This window comes from Fukomys damarensis, unplaced genomic scaffold (genome assembly GCF_012274545.1).
Source record: "Fukomys damarensis isolate Sample0158 unplaced genomic scaffold, DMR_v1.0_HiC HiC_scaffold_37, whole genome shotgun sequence".
Lineage (NCBI taxonomy): Eukaryota > Metazoa > Chordata > Mammalia > Rodentia > Bathyergidae > Fukomys > Fukomys damarensis.
Genome location: NW_022900949.1, coordinates 11,912,573 through 11,932,076, shown reverse-complemented (window position 1 = coordinate 11,932,076; position 19,504 = coordinate 11,912,573). Strand labels below are relative to the sequence as shown.

General features: G+C 44.9%; 1 protein-coding gene across 1 annotated transcript in view; it reads right to left on the bottom strand.

The window, feature by feature from the left end:
* The window catches only part of Akap8l (A-kinase anchoring protein 8 like), a gene marked incomplete at its 3' end in the record, with an annotated part of 33,743 nt that overhangs the window by 11,735 nt on the left and 2,504 nt on the right, over positions 1-19,504 (bottom strand). The window contains exons 2-10 of the mRNA XM_010640220.3: positions 10,460-10,534; positions 4,377-4,409; positions 4,033-4,090; positions 3,850-3,930; positions 1,719-2,172; positions 1,538-1,634; positions 1,378-1,448; positions 996-1,059; positions 57-165 (exon numbers count right to left, since the gene is read on the bottom strand). Coding sequence (XP_010638522.1) covers positions 57-165; positions 996-1,059; positions 1,378-1,448; positions 1,538-1,634; positions 1,719-2,172; positions 3,850-3,930; positions 4,033-4,090; positions 4,377-4,409; positions 10,460-10,534 — 1,042 coding nt within the window. The remainder of the gene's footprint in view (positions 1-56; positions 166-995; positions 1,060-1,377; positions 1,449-1,537; positions 1,635-1,718; positions 2,173-3,849; positions 3,931-4,032; positions 4,091-4,376; positions 4,410-10,459; positions 10,535-19,504) is intronic.

Here is a 19,504-nt window from a genome sequence, read left to right as displayed (position 1 = left end):
CCTGGCGGCAGCCCCAGAGCGAGGCAGAGAAACAGGGACGGAGGGAAGCTGGTTACCTTTCCACCATGCGGTCTCGCTGCCGCTTTTTCTGCTTATCTTGGCTCTTCTTGTTTGCCAGCAATTTGCGTTTAGCCTGGCTGCTGTCATCCTGCATGGTCAGGGCCCCTGTGGGAAGAGTGGGCCAAATTAGCCAATTGGCTCTGCCAGGACAGGGCAGGACCGGTGGCCTCTGGCTGAATCACCCACTGTCAACTCCAGAGGGTCCATCTGAGAGCAGCTGTCCACGTGAGGCCTCTGGCCATGAGCAGGGCTGGGAGCCCTGGGCTGGGCATTAAGTGGGTTTGTCTTAGGCCCCAGAAGTGGGGGTACACGCATTAACCCCTCCGCTCTTCAGAACACCTTTCCTCTCTGTGGAGTGGGCCACGGGGAGGCTGGAAGGTGAAGAGAGGCTGTGTCGTTGGGGGAGAGACACTGGCATGTGTTGAGAGGGGCCAGGTGGCAGGATGCAGGGAGGCTGCTCACATGGCCCTGCCCACCCCCCACTGGGCACCGCGTTAACAGTGGGCCGAGGCTGGATTTACTGTTAGGTACCTGCTGGCGCTCATCACTCAGGTGGGGGGACATGGACTCCCACAGGGGCTGGAGAGGCGCTAAGGGAGAGGACACGCAAACCAGAGCAGTAAAAACTGCACCAAGGGTCCCAACTCAGACACCAGCCACTGAGGACTAGGAACTGCACATTACTGAGGGACCAAGGGCAGGGAGTGTGCCTGAGTTTCCCCACACTTTCCTTACTGCCGCACCTGAAGGCAAAACCAACATGCTAGGCAGGGGTCATCACCATCCACAGCCGCTGCTGGGGAAGCACAGGGCCAGGGTGGGAAGGGGCAGGGAGGAAGAGCCCCTGACCACTCACACCAGCCTCACAAGCTGGATCCCGCCCACTTGAGGACCTGAAAGAGCCACCCGGCACCTCAGGCCCCCACAAGACTCACCCTTCTCCGAATCTTCCTTGCCTTCTTCTCTCCCATCCTCCTTTCCCTCCTCGTCCTCTCCTTCCTAACACACAATTAAAATCCAATTTTAAAAGGTGTGTAGTTATTTAGAACAGCTCTAAATGGCAAGGGGCAGAACCAGGAGCCTCCCATCCCCTCACCACCTGGCGCATAGGGGATTTGTCCCTCTGTTTTCCCACAAGGAAACCATGTTGCTGGTGGGCTTTTCACCAGACCACACTGGTGCCCTACTGCTAGCCACCTATGCAAAACATGACACAACACCGCCTGTAACTCCTGTGGTGAGGCCTGCTCTTCTTCCCAGCTTGGTCTTCACCGGCCCCACTTGCAAAGAGCAAAATCCAGGCTAGGGGCCACTTACTGCTCTGGAGCCCTTCTCCATAGCCTCAATGCCTTCAGGGCCATCTGCAGCTTCCCCCTCCGTGCCATCATCTGCCAGGGGAAGGTCAGAAGCTCAGCTCAGGAACCCGCCAGGGCAGTGGGCAAAGGGACAAGAGGCAGGGCCCAGGTAACCAGCTCACCGTTGTCTGAATCACTGTTGTCTGAGCAGTCTGTCCTGGTGGCTTTGCTGTCTGGCTCATCAGGACTGCCACTCTGTTTTCTCTTTTTCTTTTTGGTCTGGATCAGAAAGAGGGAGCCAGGTAAGGGGAGGGGGGGTTCTGCCTCGGCTGGGGTCCAGGACAGGCAGGCCGCCTCACTCACCCGGAAGTCAGCTGTGGTCCAGGTCTTCCAGGTCCTCCTCATCTGCTTCATGCCATTGCCAAATCCAAAGCCAAAGCGGGAGCTGCCTGGGAAGGCGCCCCCGCCACGCATGCCCTGGAACATGCCGTACTCAGGGATGATGTTCTGGGAGAAGAGGGAAGGCAGCCGGGAGGCACCAGGCATGCACTGGCCCCGGGCCCCCATGGGGTCTTCCCACATGCGCCCATAGCCCGAGGCCATTGGCCGGCCACTCCGGGCATCCCTGGCCCAGCCCTGAGCCCTGGGACCAAAGGTGTCGCCTCCTCGCATGCGGAACTGGTCACGGTAGGCATCATACTGGCCCTCATAGGCCATTTCCATTTCAGGATCAAGCTCGCCGTAGTCATAGCCTGACCGGTACAGGTCGCGCTCACTCAGGACGGCCCTTGAGTCACAGGCCTCGTAGGAGTCATATCTGCAGGAACATGTGGCAAGCATCAGGCAGAGCCCCTAGAGTCCAGTCAGCCTTTGCCAAGCAGACTGCTCCTGCTCTCCCCTAGCCTCCCAGCCAACACCAGCCCTGCCCTGTCAGGGAGGATCAAAGTTCAGAAATGGCAGTTAAAAGGTTCTGGCCTCTCAGGAACAGAGTTCTAGAAACAGGAAGGGCCTCTCAGCCGATTTTCCCACTGCCCAAACCTGAACACAGACGTAGACTGACATCCTGTGAGAGGCTCTAACCCAGTGAGTCTCTGCATCTCTACAAGGGCAGAAAGGCTGCTTGCTGACCCCTGGAACTGTGCACCTTCTGTGGTAACTGCAACACCCATGTCTGCCAGAACCGAGCATGCCAGCATAATGAGTACTTCTCTATTGAGGCAAATGACACCTATGACAAACACTGCACTGGTCTCATCCCTCAATGCTGCGGGAACCCCTAAACCTTTACCACCCAACAGAAGAGAGACAAAAGTAGGAGCATTTCTTGGGAGACACTGTGAGCTCCAACCCTACATAGCAGCTGAGAAGGAGGCCAGGCTGTGTGTGCATGAAAAGAGCTGAGTTTAACTGTGGCTGTAGCCTACACCTCCAAGGCCAACACCCTGTGTGCCTCAAAGGCCAAAGTCCCTACTTGCACCCTCTGCTCCAAAGTGAGGCACAAGCATTCCTAGACGAGCACCAAACCAGTCAATGACAGGGCCCACAGCAGATGCTCTGCAGTGGAGCAGATCTAGGTGGAAGTCAAGCCCCACCACTTACTCTCTGGGTCCCTTTGGGCAAAGGGTGACCTGCCTGCACCTCAATTTCTCCACTGGCAAAACTAGCACAGCAAGGCCAGGCGTGGTGGCGCACACCTGTAATCCCAGCACTCAGGAGGAGGCTGAGGCAGGAGGATCACTGTGAGTTCGAGACCAGCCTGGGCTACATAGTAAGTTCCAGGTCAGTCTCAACTACAAAAAACTGTCTCAAAAAACCAAAAAACAAACAAACAAAAAACTAGCACAGCAAGGCCAGGCGTGGTGGCGCACACCTGTAATCCCAGCACTCAGGAGGAGGCTGAGGCAGGAGGATCACTGTGAGTTCGAGACCAGCCTGGGCTACATAGTAAGTTCCAGGTCAGTCTCAACTACAAAAAACTGTCTCAAAAAACCAAAAAACAAACAAACAAAAAACTAGCACAGCAGGAGTTCCTCACAGGGATATTTTCAAGAGACACACATTTATAGGGCCTGGAAAGTAGGAAAGGTTCACATCTGCCCTTCTCTTGCATGGGGATGTCCCAGCTCATAGCAGTCAGCCCCAAGGGCTTGTCCCACCCTTCATACCCAACCTGATCTATCCTGCCCTGACTCCATGCAGGTTACGAAGTCCTGACTTAACACCAGAATGGCTGTCCTGAAGGGAGAGGCTGCTGAATCCTCTGCTCCTGAGGAGCCATCCTATGCACACGAAGCCAGCCCAATCTGAGCTTCTCATCCCCTATACGCAGCAAGAAGTGGGCCATGAGGCTGGAGGGAATGGATGACACAGATGAGGAGGGAGCAGAGCATCCCAGAAGCCTGGCAGCACAGAGCCAGGAGGAAGGAAGCAGTCACACCAGCAGTTCAGAGGATGGCACCCTTGTAGAACCCCAGCTGCAGACAGCCCCACTCACCTTTCTCCACCTGAGCCATACATGCCTCCTTGCATCATGTCGGTCTCCAAGTGTGGCACCATATCTAAGCGCTGGTTAATTCTGGATAAAATGGAATCGGCACTGGTGCTACCCGAGGCACTAGGGTTTGCATTTGTGTCAGAGCTAGGCATTTCCCAAGAGTTTGAAGTGGCCATACCATACCCATAGTTGGTGGTGTTATCCTGGCCATAGCCATAGCCATAGCCATAGTTTTCGTAGCCTGCAGTGAGGGAGACAGAGACACAGAGATGGTGGGGGCAGGGAGAAAGGAGGCGGTGGGAGGAAGACACAAACACAAAGAAAGGTGCCCTTTGTCATGGAGAAGAGCTGGAGCCTCTAGCCACCCAAGGCCAAGTGGGCCAAGCCATTCCAATGAGGACCTCCTGTGATGAGCAGCTGAACCCAGGGACACCCAAAGCTCGCCTTGGCCAAGCAGAGCAGTGGCAGAGAAACATAACTGGTTCAATCCCAAGGAAGAGGAGAGTGGTCATGGGAATGATACTTGCCTCTGTTTGTCCCAGAGTTCCAAGTTCCATATCCTACAAAAAGTGAAAGGGCAAATGATATCTACACTTATTTCCAACACAACATGAATTTTATTCAGATGAATTTCTAAGTGAAGACAGTAACTCCCAATACCTGCCTGGCTCTAGCCAACTGAACCTCCACTAACTGATGTGATCATACTGGACAGCACCATGCAACCACACCAGGCTACTTGCTGTCCTGGTGCCCAGCCTTCCATGGCCCTGAGCATCTGCTATTTAAAGAGCCTTATGTTTCCAACACACTTAGCTACTGAACTTGGCTCCTATACTCTTCCCTCAAAGAGCTAGAATTAGAAGATGATCTCCCTGCCCTCAGTGAAGCACTAATGAGAAGATAGAAAATTTAGAGCACCTCACAGACTTGGGCTAGCATGCTTGCTTAGCATGAGCAAAGCCCTGGGTTCCATCCTCAGTGCTACAAATAAATAACAAAGAATGTGCAGTACAAGAAGCCTGGCAAGGTCCCTAACAACACTGAAATCATGTGGCCCCAGTCAGACCATCTGGAGCAGGGAAATAGGCCAAGTCCGCTAAAATGTCTACTTTAACAGAAAGGACCAAAAGCCCCAACTGTGTGAGTGAAATAAACAAGATAACATCAAGGTAAAGTCAAGAAGCAACTCTAAGCTTGAGAAAAGCCACTGAAAGAAAAATTTGGGCTATAAACTAAAAGTGCTCTGGATCTGATCACAATCCATGGTACAAATGTATTCATTCCTTCAGGAGCATAAAACCACTGAGAAGGGGCAAGATACAAAGTCACATGCGAACTTGAGATAAGCAGACACAAATCCTTCCCAGAGCAGTGCATGAGAATAGATGACTACTCTCCCAGTGTCTCTGCTGAGATCCTACAGTTGCCTGGTATTGCAGATCATCTCTGCCCTGCAGATAGAGAAGACACACTCATCCCAGGGCAAGAAGCTTAGCTTTGTGAGAGGGTAGAATGATAAATGGCAGAACACAGACACAGAAGACAAACAGTGAGACTGAGAAGATAAATCAGGGCGGCTCCTGCATCTGGGCTCCTCCACAAACCAATGTACAAAGACAATGGGAAGGTGGTGGAAACCAGCCAAGGCACTCTAGATGAGTGCTACATTTAATGAACTGTAGTCAGAGAGAACTCACAAAGCAAGGTATTCTCAGGCTGGGGACACCAAAACCATCTGTCTATGCAACAGTATCATCCCTGAGTAGAAGCTGCAGCCCCAGACACTGTTCGGGACCCCAGTGCTGCTGGTTGACAAAAGAGATATAAAGAGCCAGCTGCCTGGTGCATGCCTATAATAATTCTAACACTGAGGGAGGCTGAAGCAGGAGGGTAGCAAGTTCAAGTGCCACCTTGTCTCAAAAAATATAAAAGACTACCGGGCATGGTGGCACATGCCTATAATCCCAGCACTTGGGAGGCTGAGGCAGGAGGGTCGCTGTGAGTTCGAGACCAGCCTGGGCTACATAGTGAGTTCCAGGTCAGTCTCAACTACATAGTGAGACCCTGTCTCCAAAAAACCAAAAATAAATAAATAAAGAAATAAAGGAAGGAAGGAAGGAAGGAAGGAAGGAAGGAAGGACGGACGGACTGGGTATGTAGCTCAGCACACAGGCCCTGGGTCCAATCCTCATGTGTGTGTGTGTGTGTGTGTGTGTGTGTGTGTGTGTGTGAGAGAGACACATGGAACAGCAACAAAAAACCAGAAAGCAGTAAGAGATAATCAGGAATTGAAGATCCTGTAAGAAAATAATGGAGGCTGAGGCAGGAGGATCGCTGTGAGTTCGAGACCAGCCTGGGCTACATAGTGAGTTCCAGGCCAGTCTCAACTACGTAGTGAGACGCTCTCAAAAAAAAAATAAAAAAAAAAATAAATAAATAAATAAATAAATAAATAAATGAATGAATGAATAAATAAATAAAGGACTGGATATGTAGCTCAGCACACAGGCCCTGGGTCCAATCCTCATGGGTGTGTGTGTTTGTGAGACACATGGAACAGCAACAAAAAAACAGAAAGCAGTAAGAGATAATCAGGAATTGAAGCTCCTGTAAGAAAATAATGGAGGCTGAGGCAGGAGGAATGCTGTGAGTTTGAGACTAGCCTGGGCTACATAGTGAGTTCCAGGTCAGTCTAAACTACATAGTGAGACCCTGTCTAAAAAAAAAAAAAAAAAAAAAAAAAAAAAAAAAGGGAATTCCCACAAGCAAGAAGAGAGATCCTGGCCACATGGCTAATTGTCTTGCACCAAGAATAATGGATACTATATATTCTTTTGGGACAGAGGACACTGAATATTCTCTTATTGTGTGTAGCGCTGGGAACTGAACCCTGTGCACTCTACCACTGAGCTACACTCCTAGCCCAACACTAGCTACTAGAAAGGTGACAGGACTGAGAAGCAAAGGCAGACCCACTGTGGCTCTGCTTGTTGGGCTGTGGTCTGGTCACTCCAGGTACCAGCCACACAGATCTGCCAGAGCGACAAAGCAGGCATCTACTCTACAACACAACTTTATGCTTCAAGGTCAGGCAGGCAGCCTCCTATGACAGGGCAGCCACCAGGAAACCCCTTTGGGCAAGCACTCATTGCATGCTACTTGCTGTTCCGGAGTGACTCAGACTCCCTTGTACACTTCCCAGCTGGGTCCCTTCAGGAAGAAGCCTGACTCTCTAGGCTGTGGTATATGGGGCCACCTTGAGAGCTTCCTCTTCTCAAAGAATATCCCAAGTCATTTCTGTACTCAGTCATTCACAAAGGGAATTCTAAGGACACTATTTTTTAAAACAAAGAAGAAACAGCTGGGTGTGGTAGTACTACATGCCTGCAATCCCAGCACTTAAGAGGCTGAGGCAGGAGGATAATTGCACTACATAGTGAGTTCAAAGCCAGCCTGCATTACATAGTGAGACACTGTCTCAAAACACCAAAAACCAGGGAATGAAGCTCAGTATCTGCTTGGCAAGTGCAAGGTCCTGAAGTTCAATCTCTGGTGATGGTGGTGACACCAAAAAACCCAAAATCCAACCCCCCCAAAAAAAACCCAAAACCCCAAAAAAGAGGGAGAGAGAAAGACAGCCAGAGAAAGTGATATTTACAAACCAAAACCAGAACAATTTAAATGTTCAAATTTAAGGATTACCACCTACTAGGCCAGGGATTTAGCTCAGTGTTGCCATGCCTGGCACCTGCCTGGCAAGTATAAAATCCTGAGTTCAATCCCTGGTACCAAAAAAATTTTTAAAAAAGGATTACCACCAACCTACTCAAGTGAAATACAGTGTGGACACCAAAGCAAAGTTTATTATGCCTTATCCAGCACAGTGAAGTGTGCCAATATAAGCAAAACAAAATAGGACACACAATACTATCTACCTATAAATTATTCAACTGATTAAAATAAGGTCACAAAGATTAAATACTAAAATCACATGGTACTGGTTGACTGTTTTTCAAAATACTTAAGTTACACTGTTCTTCCAATTTAAGCTAGAAGGAAAACCATCCCTCTTCTTTCACAAAAATGATCCACGTTAAAAAAAAAAAAAAAAATCTTTAATCTGCAAAAGAGCTACAGAGGGCCAGGGATTTAGCTCAGTGTTGCTGCTACCTGCCTCACAAGCACAAGGTCCTGAGTTCAATGCCCTGTACCAAAAAAAAAAAAAAAAAAAAAAAAAGAGCTACTAGAACAAATAAGCTCAACAACACTTCTCAGATGGTCAATATACAAATTAAATTTCAAATAGTACAGTCAATATAGAAATCAAATTTCAACATATTAGCAATGAACAACTATAAAATGACTATGTTTTAGGGGGAGCTGAGGATGGAACCCAGGGCCTCCTGCATGTTAAGCACTTGTTCTATCACTGAGCTATACCCTCAGGCCTACTAAAACTAAAAATTTTAAAAATAGGATTAACCATAGCACTAATAACATGAAATATTTAGCTGTAAATTAACAAAATAAGTATAGAATCTCTACATTAAAAACTATAAAACACTAATTAATCAAGAACTAAATAAATGTAGTATCACACTATAGATCAACAGACTTGGTATTGTTAGGATGTTAGATCTCCAATACTAATCTGTAGATTCAGGGCTTTCTCAAATGTAAAGGCAAAGGAGACAGAATGTCTTAGAGAAAGAATAAACCCAAAGGACTCAAACTGATTCATTTCAAGACTTTCTAGCAATTCATAGTATGGTACTGGAGAAAATTCAGACATACAGATCAACTGAAGAAAATTACAGAGTCCAGAAACACTTCATTTTTCAAAAAAGTTACAAAGGCAATTTCATAGAGAAAAGACAGCCTTTTCGGGCCAGGGATTTAGCTCAATGGCACGATGCCTGCCTCACAATTGCAAGGTTCTGTGTTCAATCCCTGGTAATGCAAAACAATAAAATAAAAAGATAGCCTTTTCAATAAATGATTTTAGAATAATCAGAACTCTATGTCCCCAGCCCCCCCTCCCAAAAACAGAACCTTGACCTGTACTGTACATCTTATGGAAAAACTAACTCAAAATGGATTTCAGACTAAAAGTATAAAATCTAAAACTTAAAACATGTAAAAGAAAATCTTTGTGATGATAGTCTAAGCCCTGAATTCCTAGATACAATACCAAAATCACGATCCATAAAAGAAAAGAATGGTAAGTTGGGCTTCATCAAAATTAAGAACTTATGTTCTTGCTAGGCCTCGTGGCACAGCCCTATAATCCCAGCACTCTGAGATACTGAGGCATGAGGATCCCAAGTTCAAGTCCAACCTGGACAATGCTGCAACTTAGTAATACCATGTCTCAAACTAAACAGTTTAAAAACAGAGCTGGGGATGTAGTTCAGTATAAGGCCCTGGGTTCAATCTCTAGTACTGGGGGCGGGGGGGGGAACACAAATAGTACAGACAAACCCCATCTAGGACAAAATACAAGTAAATGGCACATCTGATTAAAAGGCTTGTACCCAGAATGTAGAGACAAGAATTTAAAAAGATGTGTCAAGAGCCAGAGAGCTAGCTCAGTGGTACAGGGTGCCCAGCACAAATGAGGCCCTGGGTTCCTTCCCCAGCGCTGCAAAACCCAGTAACAAAAAACATGTATCATTTGGGACAACATTTGTTTAGGGGCAGATAGGCACAGCAGGATAGGGAAGCCACTCAAACCAAGTTTCTCCTTATTTATGAAACACTCAGTAATACTCATTTTAAAACATTTTAGGTGTCTCCCTACTGAGACTAGCTGCTAATACTGGGGCAGGGAGGCCCTTAGTAAAGTCTATTTAGTCCTGAGGGAATGGCAACTGTGTAGGCTCAGGCTTTCCCAAGACCTTGATAAAAACACACATTGCCCACTTCAATAATGAAGACACTGTTTATTCCAAGGAGGCTCCTTCTCAGCAGCCACCCCTGGGGTCATGGACCACAGAGACCAGCTTTACAGATAGTTCTGGGCTGCTGCAGCAGGTCAACAGAACATCACCTATGAATCTGGTGAGTGCAACTTCCAAGCGAGAAAATTAAATGCCCATCCACACTTAAGAAATCAGTTGGAAAACTTCATCTCACCGCTGTGTGTATGTGGAGCCTACAGGCTTGGGGTGGTCTGACTGCAAGAGATCCATATATTCACTCGCCCCCATAGTAGGCACGTGTACCACCCTGGGTATGAGTGAACAGCCTGGTTCTCCTGGACCAGTCCTTTAGACTGACTGGCTATTCTCCTTTCAAGCCTTGTAAGAGGGATGTTCTTCAGCCAGCTCTTTTGTCCAAGACCATATGTACTTCTATAAAATGTTAAGGGGCCAAAGGAACCAAATCACTTACCCAGCCTAGCTTGCTCAGCAACACAGATATTATTACCACAATTGTCCCAAAGGAAAGCACTAGCTATTAAAATGGCCAACCGTCCCACCTGACACAGTTTGGGTCTAGTAAAGCAAGACAGATGACAGCAAAGCCAAAGGCAACCAAGAAGACACAGGACTGCTCCGCCAATAGAAAACACAACACTGGTTCCCACCAGGGGCCCCACACTTACCATAATCACAGGTGGGCTGAGCACTGGTGTCCGAATATGTTGACTGCAAAGTGGTTTCAGACCCCTGGACAAAGCCTAAACATATGCACAGGGTGGTTAATTTCCACAAACAAGCCACTGGGAAATGACTAAAACTGTCCCTTTGGAAACACTGGTTGGTGGGGCCTCCTCTTGGTTGGAAAACCACCAAAACCTCTTGATTCGAAACTTTAATTAGACCTCCAGATCATATTAACCATTGAAAAGGCAGGCTATGATTGACTTGTTATCCCAAAAGGATTAGATTAAAAACTTCTAAACATTTAAACCAGTAAACCATCTTGATAAATGACATCAAAATTATCATTCAACTTAGTAAGGAGGACCAGTGATTTAGCTCAGTGGTTTCGGTGCCTGCCTCATAAGCACAAGGACCTGAGTTCAATCTCTGGTATCAAAACAAAACAAAAAACAACTTAATAAGGAAAATACTTTTATCAAATCACTGAAAGGTGAGCTACTTACAATTTAACCAAGGATGGGGGATAATTTTCAATTGATGTTAAAGCAATATACCCTCTACCCCCTGTTCCAATCTGAAACAGAAACTGCCATCTGTCATACACACACACCCATCCCTGGCCCTTATCTTTTATTTCTTTCACTTAAAAATGCGTATTACTGGGGCTGGGGATTTAGCTCAGTGGTTCCACACCTACTTCGCAAGCGCAAGGTCCCAAGTTCGATCCCCAATACCCAAAAAGGGAAAAAAAAATGTGTATTACTACAAGAGACCAGCTTGAAACTGTGCTGAGCAGGCTATAAAATACTATTGAATGGGTGTATTAATTAGCCATTGATTAAATTGTGACTCTGTCCTAGGCCTACGTGACTTGCTTGATGAGCCTTTGGCTGGCAATGAGGAAACAGAACTCCATACGTATGCCAGTGGTCATAGTTGAAGCCTCGCCTCAATGGTCAGTGACACCGTGGTGTCTCTAACAGCAAGATAACACTGCATCTGAGGACTTCATGACTCTTATGCAGCCATTGTCCTAGAACAAACATGAGCTAAGAAAACAAACAGGTTACTTGGTTATCACAACTTGTCTTTTACAGGAATGCATCGTCCTCCTTTTACACACCAGCACCCTACTGTTCCCTGCATTTGCCTTTCTGCCCCCTGCAATGTTGTGTATCAATAAATAGTAGCAAGTCCAGAGCCTCCAAATCTTAGCCTAACAGGAGCTCTGAGTGTCCCAAACCCCATTATACAGTCAAACCTTTGTATTGTCTTATTCTTATCCTAGCTGTATCCACCATGCAGCCCCTGATATATTATTTTTTATTTTGTTGCAATTGGGATAAAACCCAGGACCTTGTACATACTAAACAGTGCTACCTCTGACCAGCATCTTCAGGGCCATCTTATAGTTTGTTATGCTTTCTTTCTTTTTTTTTTTTTTTTTTAAGACAGGGTCTCACTATGTAGTTCAGGTTGGTCTTGGACTCAGTTTGTAGCCCAAGCTGGCCTCAAACTCATGGTGATCCTCCTCTTGTCTCAGCCTCCGAAGTGCTAGGAAGACAGGCATGCATCACAACGTCCAGCTCACACCTATTATTTCTTAAATGTAATTATTTGGCATTTGGCATATTTACAAAGAAACAATAAGCTTTATACCATATACAGGCTGATATCTCTAATCCAAACTCTAAAACTTTTTGCGAGATGCCACCATACCACAAGTAAAAATTCTACACCTACGTGGGTGGTGGCTCACAGTCAAAATGAAGGTGCACTAAATATCCTCAATAGAAGTACCTTCAGGTTACATGCAGAAGGTGCATACGAAAAGGGTGAATTTCATGTATAGATTTTGAACCTCCAAAAAAACCCAAAATCCTGTAATCTGAAACTCTCCTGGTCCCAAGGATTTGGATAGGGGATACTCTACCTGTAATAGTATAAGTTACTATCTATCTAAACTCTCAACCCTGGCATGGTGGTGCACGCCTGTAATCCCAGTACTTAGGAGGCTGAGGCAGAAAGTTTGACACAAGTCTGAGGCCAGCCTTAACTACATACTGGGACCCTATCTCAAAAACAACAAAAAAAAATTTTTTAATTAAAAATAACCTCTCAAATTGCGTTTCCACTGAAAACGAGTTAATGCCAAAGAAGGAAAGCTTGAAAAATCTATTAGAAACCACTGCTCTTAAAAGACAGAGCCAGGGTTTTAGCTCAGTGGTTCCACTGCCTGCCTTGCAAGCACAACTTCCCAAGTTAGATCCCTGGTATAAAAAAAAAAAAAAAAATCAGACCAAAAACTGATGACAAGGGGCCAGGGATTTAGCTCAGTGGTTGTGCCACCTGCCCTGCAAGTGCAAGGTCCTGAGTTCAATCCCCAGTAGAAAAAACAAACAAACAAACAAACAAACAACAAATTGATGACAAGCAGCTACATGGTGTTGCACACCTGCTATCCCAGCACTCAAGAGGCTGAAGCAGGAGGATCACTGCAAATCTGAGGCCAGCCTAGGCTACAAAGTGTGTACAAGGCCAGCTTAGATTCACATAGTGAGACCTTGTCTCAAAATAAATAAAGACTGATACAGTGGACTATAATCCTGATACTTTAAGACTATATTTTAAGATGGGCAAAGCTGGGCATGGTGAACATGCCTGTCATCCTAGCACTCAGGAGGCTGAGGTAGGAGTACCCTGAGTTGTGAAGCTAGCCTAGGCTACACAGTGATTTCAAGGATAGCCTAACTACATAGTAAGAGACTGTCTCAAAAACAAAAACAAAAACAAAGCCAGGCGTGGTAGCGCATGCCCGTAAACCCAGCACTTGGTAAACTGAGGCAGGATGATTGCTCTGAATTTGAGACCAGCCTGGGCTATATAGTGAGTTCCAGGGCAGTCTCAACCCTGTCTCAAAAAACCAAAATAACAAAACAAAACAAAAACAAAAAAGATGGGCATGGTGCTGCCTGTAATCCCAGCTACCCAAGAGCCTCCGGCAGGAGTAGCACAAATTTAAAGCCTGTCTGGGCAATATGGCAAGACCATTTCAAAGGGGCGGGGGATGACCATATTTAGCTCAGTGCTCCCCTGGGTAATAATCCCCAGAATTAAAAATAAATTGTATTTATTTTTATTGGAATGTTTTCAATACATAATGATTACATTTATCGTGTGTTCTTTCCCCCTTCCCTCCATCTTGATTCCTATCCCATTTGCAAAAAAAAAAACTGCTTCCATTTCCTATGACAGTATTTATCCTTTATTTTGCTCATTATTTATTTCACTCATATAAGAGAAACCATGTAATATTTAAATTTGTGCATCTGATTTATTTTACTTAACATTATGGTCTCATGATGTATCCATTGTTTTTTTGTTTGTTTTTTTTTTGAGACAGGGTCTCACTATGTAGTTAAGACTGAACTGGAACTCACTATGTAGCCCAGGTTGGTCTCAAACTCACAGCGATCCTCCTGCTTCAGCCTCCCGAGTGCTAGGATTATAGGTGTGTGCCACAAAACCCAGCTGCATCCATTTTCTTACAAATGACTCAAATTTATCCTTCTTTATGGCAAGAGTACTATTCCATCCACTATGTACAAATATTGCATTTGTTTTTACTCATTTGTTGATAACATGTACCTTGCTTCCAAGATTTAGCTATTTTTGTGCTGCTATAAACATGGGTATGCATGTAGCACTGTAATATGATGCCTTTTACTCTTTCAGGGCAATATGTGGGTTGAATGGAATTTCTACTATTTGTTTTGTTGCTGTTGTTGCTTTTTGAAGCAGGGTCTTCCTCTGTAGTTCAGGCTGGTGCTGAACTCACTATGTAGCTCAGGCTGGCCTCAAACTTGTGGTGGTACTCTTGCCTCAGCCTCCCAAGTGCTGGGATTACAGGCGTGCTGCCCGACACGAGACTCTAGTTATTTGAGGAAACTTCGTATTGATTTCCATAGTGGTTGTACTAGTTTACATTCCTACCAACAATGTAGAAGGGCTCCTTTTCCCCCACAGCCTCGTCAGCATTTGTTATTACTTGATTTCTTGAAGACAGTCATTCTCTCTGGAGTTAAGAGAATTTCAGTGCTTTTAATTTGCATTTCTCCAATGGCCAGCATTATTGAATGTTTTTTCATATATTTATAGGTCATTTGTATTTAAGTGTCTATTTGTTTCAGTTGCCCATTTTTGGATTGAATCTTTTATTTTGGGGGAAGTCTGATTTTTTTAGTTATTTATATATTCTAGGTATTAGTACCCTGTCAGGAAGTATTCAACTCAGGAAGATTTGCCTGCATCAGCCTTCCAAGTGCACGACTTTAGATGTGCACTACCTCACCCAGCTAAATAATGATCATTTGACTTCTTCCTTTGTTATTCATATCCCTTTTATTTCCTTTCCTTGCCTAATTGCCAAAACTATAAAGTATATTTTAAGTGATTAAGCCTTGGACCCTGAAATTGACAGTGGTATTATGTCTCTTCTCATTACAGATAACTCAAATGTGAAAGAAAATTAAAGCCAGTACCTCCATTAGCTTATTTACTGCAAAAAACAAAACAAAACTGCATATCAGGTACCTTCTACTTGGGCAGGAATTCCCATGTCTGTTGACAGGATCTCTGCTTTATTCCTTAAAACCACAACAACAAAGATGACAGCAACAGCCAACAACAATGAACAGGGGCTTCTCCCACCTGGTGCTAATCTCAGTTGATCTTTACCTAAATTAACAGAGGGGAATTGGACAAGATCCCTTACCCTGAGAGTCTAAAGGTCTATAAAGGTCTGAAACTCCATAAATAGGGTGCCAATACTCATGCTGGGGCTAAGCGGGCCTGGGAGGACATTTATAATCTTTATCCTACCTGGTGCAGAGTCATTATGGTTTTTGCTAGTTTTGTGGTGTGGGGATGAACCCAGAGCTTCAGCATGCTAAGCCTGGCTCTGTCACTGAGCCACTCCCTACCTCCTACTGTGTTTACTTATAAGGTACTTCCTGGACCCCAGTGGGGCTACTGTGGAACCAACGTCATCTTTACTTCCTCACTGAGGGGAATGGAGCCTGGGTCCTGGGCAAAGGTAAGTACGCAGATGCTCTTTAAATAAAGAGGATATACTTGAATGGATTCTTTTCGGGGATCAGGGACTCTCCTGAGATACCCAAATTCCAAGTAAGTACTGATGATTTCAGTGTTGAAAAAATACTGGAAGTATTCTTTGGAGAGTTCACTTACAGAGAAGCCTCGTAATGTTAAGAATTACCAATCCCATACCACTCCATTGTTTGCACAACTAGCTTCTGGAAACCTGTGTGTTCTGCAAAAGGGCTGCTACCAAAGTGCTCTCAGATTTTTTAGGTGATGCACTCCATCCATCAGTCTGTCTGTTTGTCCTTTCTTCCTTTCTTTAAGATGAGGTCTTGCTGGCTGGGCATGGTAGCGCACACCTGTAATCCCAGCACTGGGGAGGCTGAGGCAGGAGGATCGCTGTAAGTTCGAGACCAGCCTGGGCTACACAGTGAGTTCCAGGTCAGTCTCAACTACATAGTGAGACCCTGTCTCAAAAAACAAAACAAAACAAAAACAAAAACAAAGATGAGATCTTGCTAGGTTAGCTGGGCTGGCCTTGAACTCCTGGGCTCAAGTGATGCTCCTACCCCAGCCTCATGAGAAGCTGGGACTATGGGTGTGCAACACTACCATACCTGGGAAAATAATGTGGTACAGTTCTCATTTGGTATCTGAGGACTGGTTCCAGGACAACCTCTTCTACCTAAGATTAGCCAATTCACAGCTGCTCAAGTTCCTTGAACAAAATGGCATATATCTGCATATAACCCCTGCACACACTTCTGAAGTTTACATTATAAGACTTAATACATTGTAAATACCATATAAATGGTTGTTATACTGTATTGTTTGGCAATAATGACAAGAAAAAGTACATGTTCAGTATAGATGCAATTTTCTTTACTGAATATCTTCGTGTGTGTGTGTGTGTGTGTGTGTGTGTGTGTGTGTGTGTGTGGCAGGGCTGAGACAGGGTTTCATTATGTAGCTCTGGCTGGCCTCGAAATAAATGACTATGTGCTCCAGGCTGGCCTCAACTTGTGGTGATCCTCCAGCCTCAGCTCCGCACCCCAAGTGCTGGGAAAACAGGTATATGCCACTACACGTGGCTTTTTTCTGAATATTTTCAATCCTCTATTGGTTGAATACATGAATTCAGAACCTGCAGAGAGAGGGCTGGCTGTATTGCAAGTGCCACTGAGAATGTACTACATTCTGAGAAAAATACAACTGGAAGCCAACATGGTGGTGGCATGCCTGTGATCCCAGGACTCTGGGAGGTTGAGGCAGTAAGACTGTAAATTCGAGCCCAATTTGGGCAACTCAGCAAGACCCTTTCTCAAAAACAAATGAAAAAGTTGGAGATAAGCTCCCTGGTGTTAATTCCCAGTACAAAAACATAACCAAAGTAAGCAAGCTGCAAGGCAAAAGATATATGTCTATTCGTGAGAAGGGATGCTAGTTCCTCCCTGAGAAAAACAGGGCTGGTGTTGTGGCTCACGGGTACAGTATTTAAGACAGCATGCGTGAGGTACTGGGTTTCACCCTCAGCACCTCAAACAGAGGTGAGGGAGGAATCCAACAAACTTAATAACCCTTTAGAGGTCAACAGCATCTTCTCTTGTATTCTGTCCTCCCATTAATATCCTGTTCCACAACACAGGCCTCTTTCTCATTTTTTTGTTGCGGGGTGATTTGCTTTTTGAGACAGGGTCTCACTATGTAATTCCGGCTGGCCTTGAGCTCGCTGCAATCCTCCTGCCTCAGCTTCTCAAGTGCTGGGATTGTTGGCCTGTGCCACCATGCCCAGCTGCAGGCCTTTCTTTTAGCCAGTCATGGTTCCTACTATGAATAAATTGTTATCTTTAAAATTTTTTTATTAGTACATGTTTGCAGTACATAATGATTATATTCAGAATGGGGAGTTGGTGCCTATACATAACACATCTTAAGTCTTTTTACTTTTTCTCCTTTCCTCCTCCCTTCCTCTCCCTGAATAAATTTATCTGATTCCTAAGGTATTTTGTCCTTGGTTCAATTTCCCAGCCTGATCAACTCTGGGTGAAAAAACATAAGCCTTGCTTGGTCCTATAAACCAAAGAGCCAGACTATAGATTTCTAATTCTGCAACATAATCCTTCCCTCTTAGCCAATCTTTCTGTCATCCTTTTTGTTCGAAACTATAAAAGCAATGGGCTGGCGATTTAGCTCAGTGGCACCATGCCTGACTTGTAAGCACAGTCTTGAGTTTGATTCTAGGTACCAAAAAAAAAAAAAAAAAAAAAAAAGAATTAAAAAAAAATTTATATATATATATCTGGGGATTTAGATCAGTGGTTCAGCTGCCTGCCTCACAAGCACTAGAACCTGCGTTCAAACCCTGGTACCCCCCCCCTTCCAAATACACACACACACACACACAGATCGATCTATCAGATATCTATCTATCTATCTATCTATCTGTATGTTTTGTTTTGCTTTGTTTGCGAATTGAGGATTGAACTCAGGGCCTTCACACTGAGCTACATCCCAGCTTTTACTTTTTGTTTTGAGACAGTCTTGCTAAATTGCTAGGATGTCCAAACTGAGTTTCAACTTGTGTGTGATCCTTCTGCCTCAGCATTCCAGAATGATGGGATTATAGGTGTGCACCATCATGCTCAGCTTGACAGAGTATTTAAAGGAATGATATAGGGCCAGGGATTTAGCTCAGTGGTTCCCTGACTGCCTTGCAAGCGCAAGGTCCTGAGTTCAATTCCCCAGGACCAAATAAATAAAGGAATGATATAGAGTAACAAAAATTAGAGGACAACTAGAATTAGGTTAGGTTCCCTCCAACCTCTACCATCTGAAGCAAAAAAGTAGGGTGCTAAACAGCCTCTGAGATGGCCTCCAGCAATTCTTGCCTCTTGAGATGACAATCTCTCCCAAAATAATAGAGATAACCAATAAGATTTAGAGAAATGACTGAGTGTGACTTCTGAGACTTCTGCCTTGCTGTTTCTTGGATGATTCTGTCTATGGGAAAGTAGTCACCATGCTTTTAGGTTCCTTCAGTAGCCCTACAAAGAGGTCCATATGGTGAGGAACCAGAGCCAGCCTCAATCTGCCAGACACAGGAGTCTGAGTCACCCTGCAGGCGGGGCGGCAGAACCAGGCAAGCTTTCAGATGACAGTCTCAACTGATATCTTAAATGTTACCCAAGCCAGAACCACTCAGCTAAACCAACTGTGCATTCCTAACACAATAAAACTGTTGAGATAACAAATGTTTCTATAAAAAGACAGGTACTATTTCAGACCTTTGTTTGAAGGCTCAATTCTTTTATTTTTTTCTGTCCTGTTTTTCTTTGGCTTCCATCTTCCACCCTCAGTGCTAGAAATAAAGCCTCCTTTCCCAATTATAAATAAAGCAACTAAAGAATAAAAAAAAAAAATAAAGCAACTAGAAGCCAAGCATTGTAGCACATGCCGGTAATTTTAATACGGAGAGAGGCTGAAGCAGGACTGCAACTATGAGTAGTGCAAGTATGAGTCCTGCTTGGGCAATGTAGTGGCAAGAACCTGTTTCCAAATTAAAAAAATAATAATAATAATAATAAAGGACTGTGGACATAGCTCAGTGGTAGAGTTCCCCTGGGTTTGATCCCCAGTACCAAGAAAAAAAAAAAAGCAATTAAGCTCAAAAACTGGATGAGTCAATATGCTAAATTACTTCTTTACTTTTTATGCTTAATAATAAAGATAACATTTGCTTCATGTCTTCCTAGACTTAACTTTAAAGCAGTCATCTGAAATGTGATTAAAATGCTTTTGAAGCTGGGTGTGGTGACACACACTTGTAATTCCAGCACTTGGGAGGCTGAGGCAGGAGGATCGCTGAGTTAGAGACCAGCCTGGGCTACATAGTGAGTTCCAGGTCAGTCTCAACTACATAGTGAGACCCTGTCTCAAAAAAA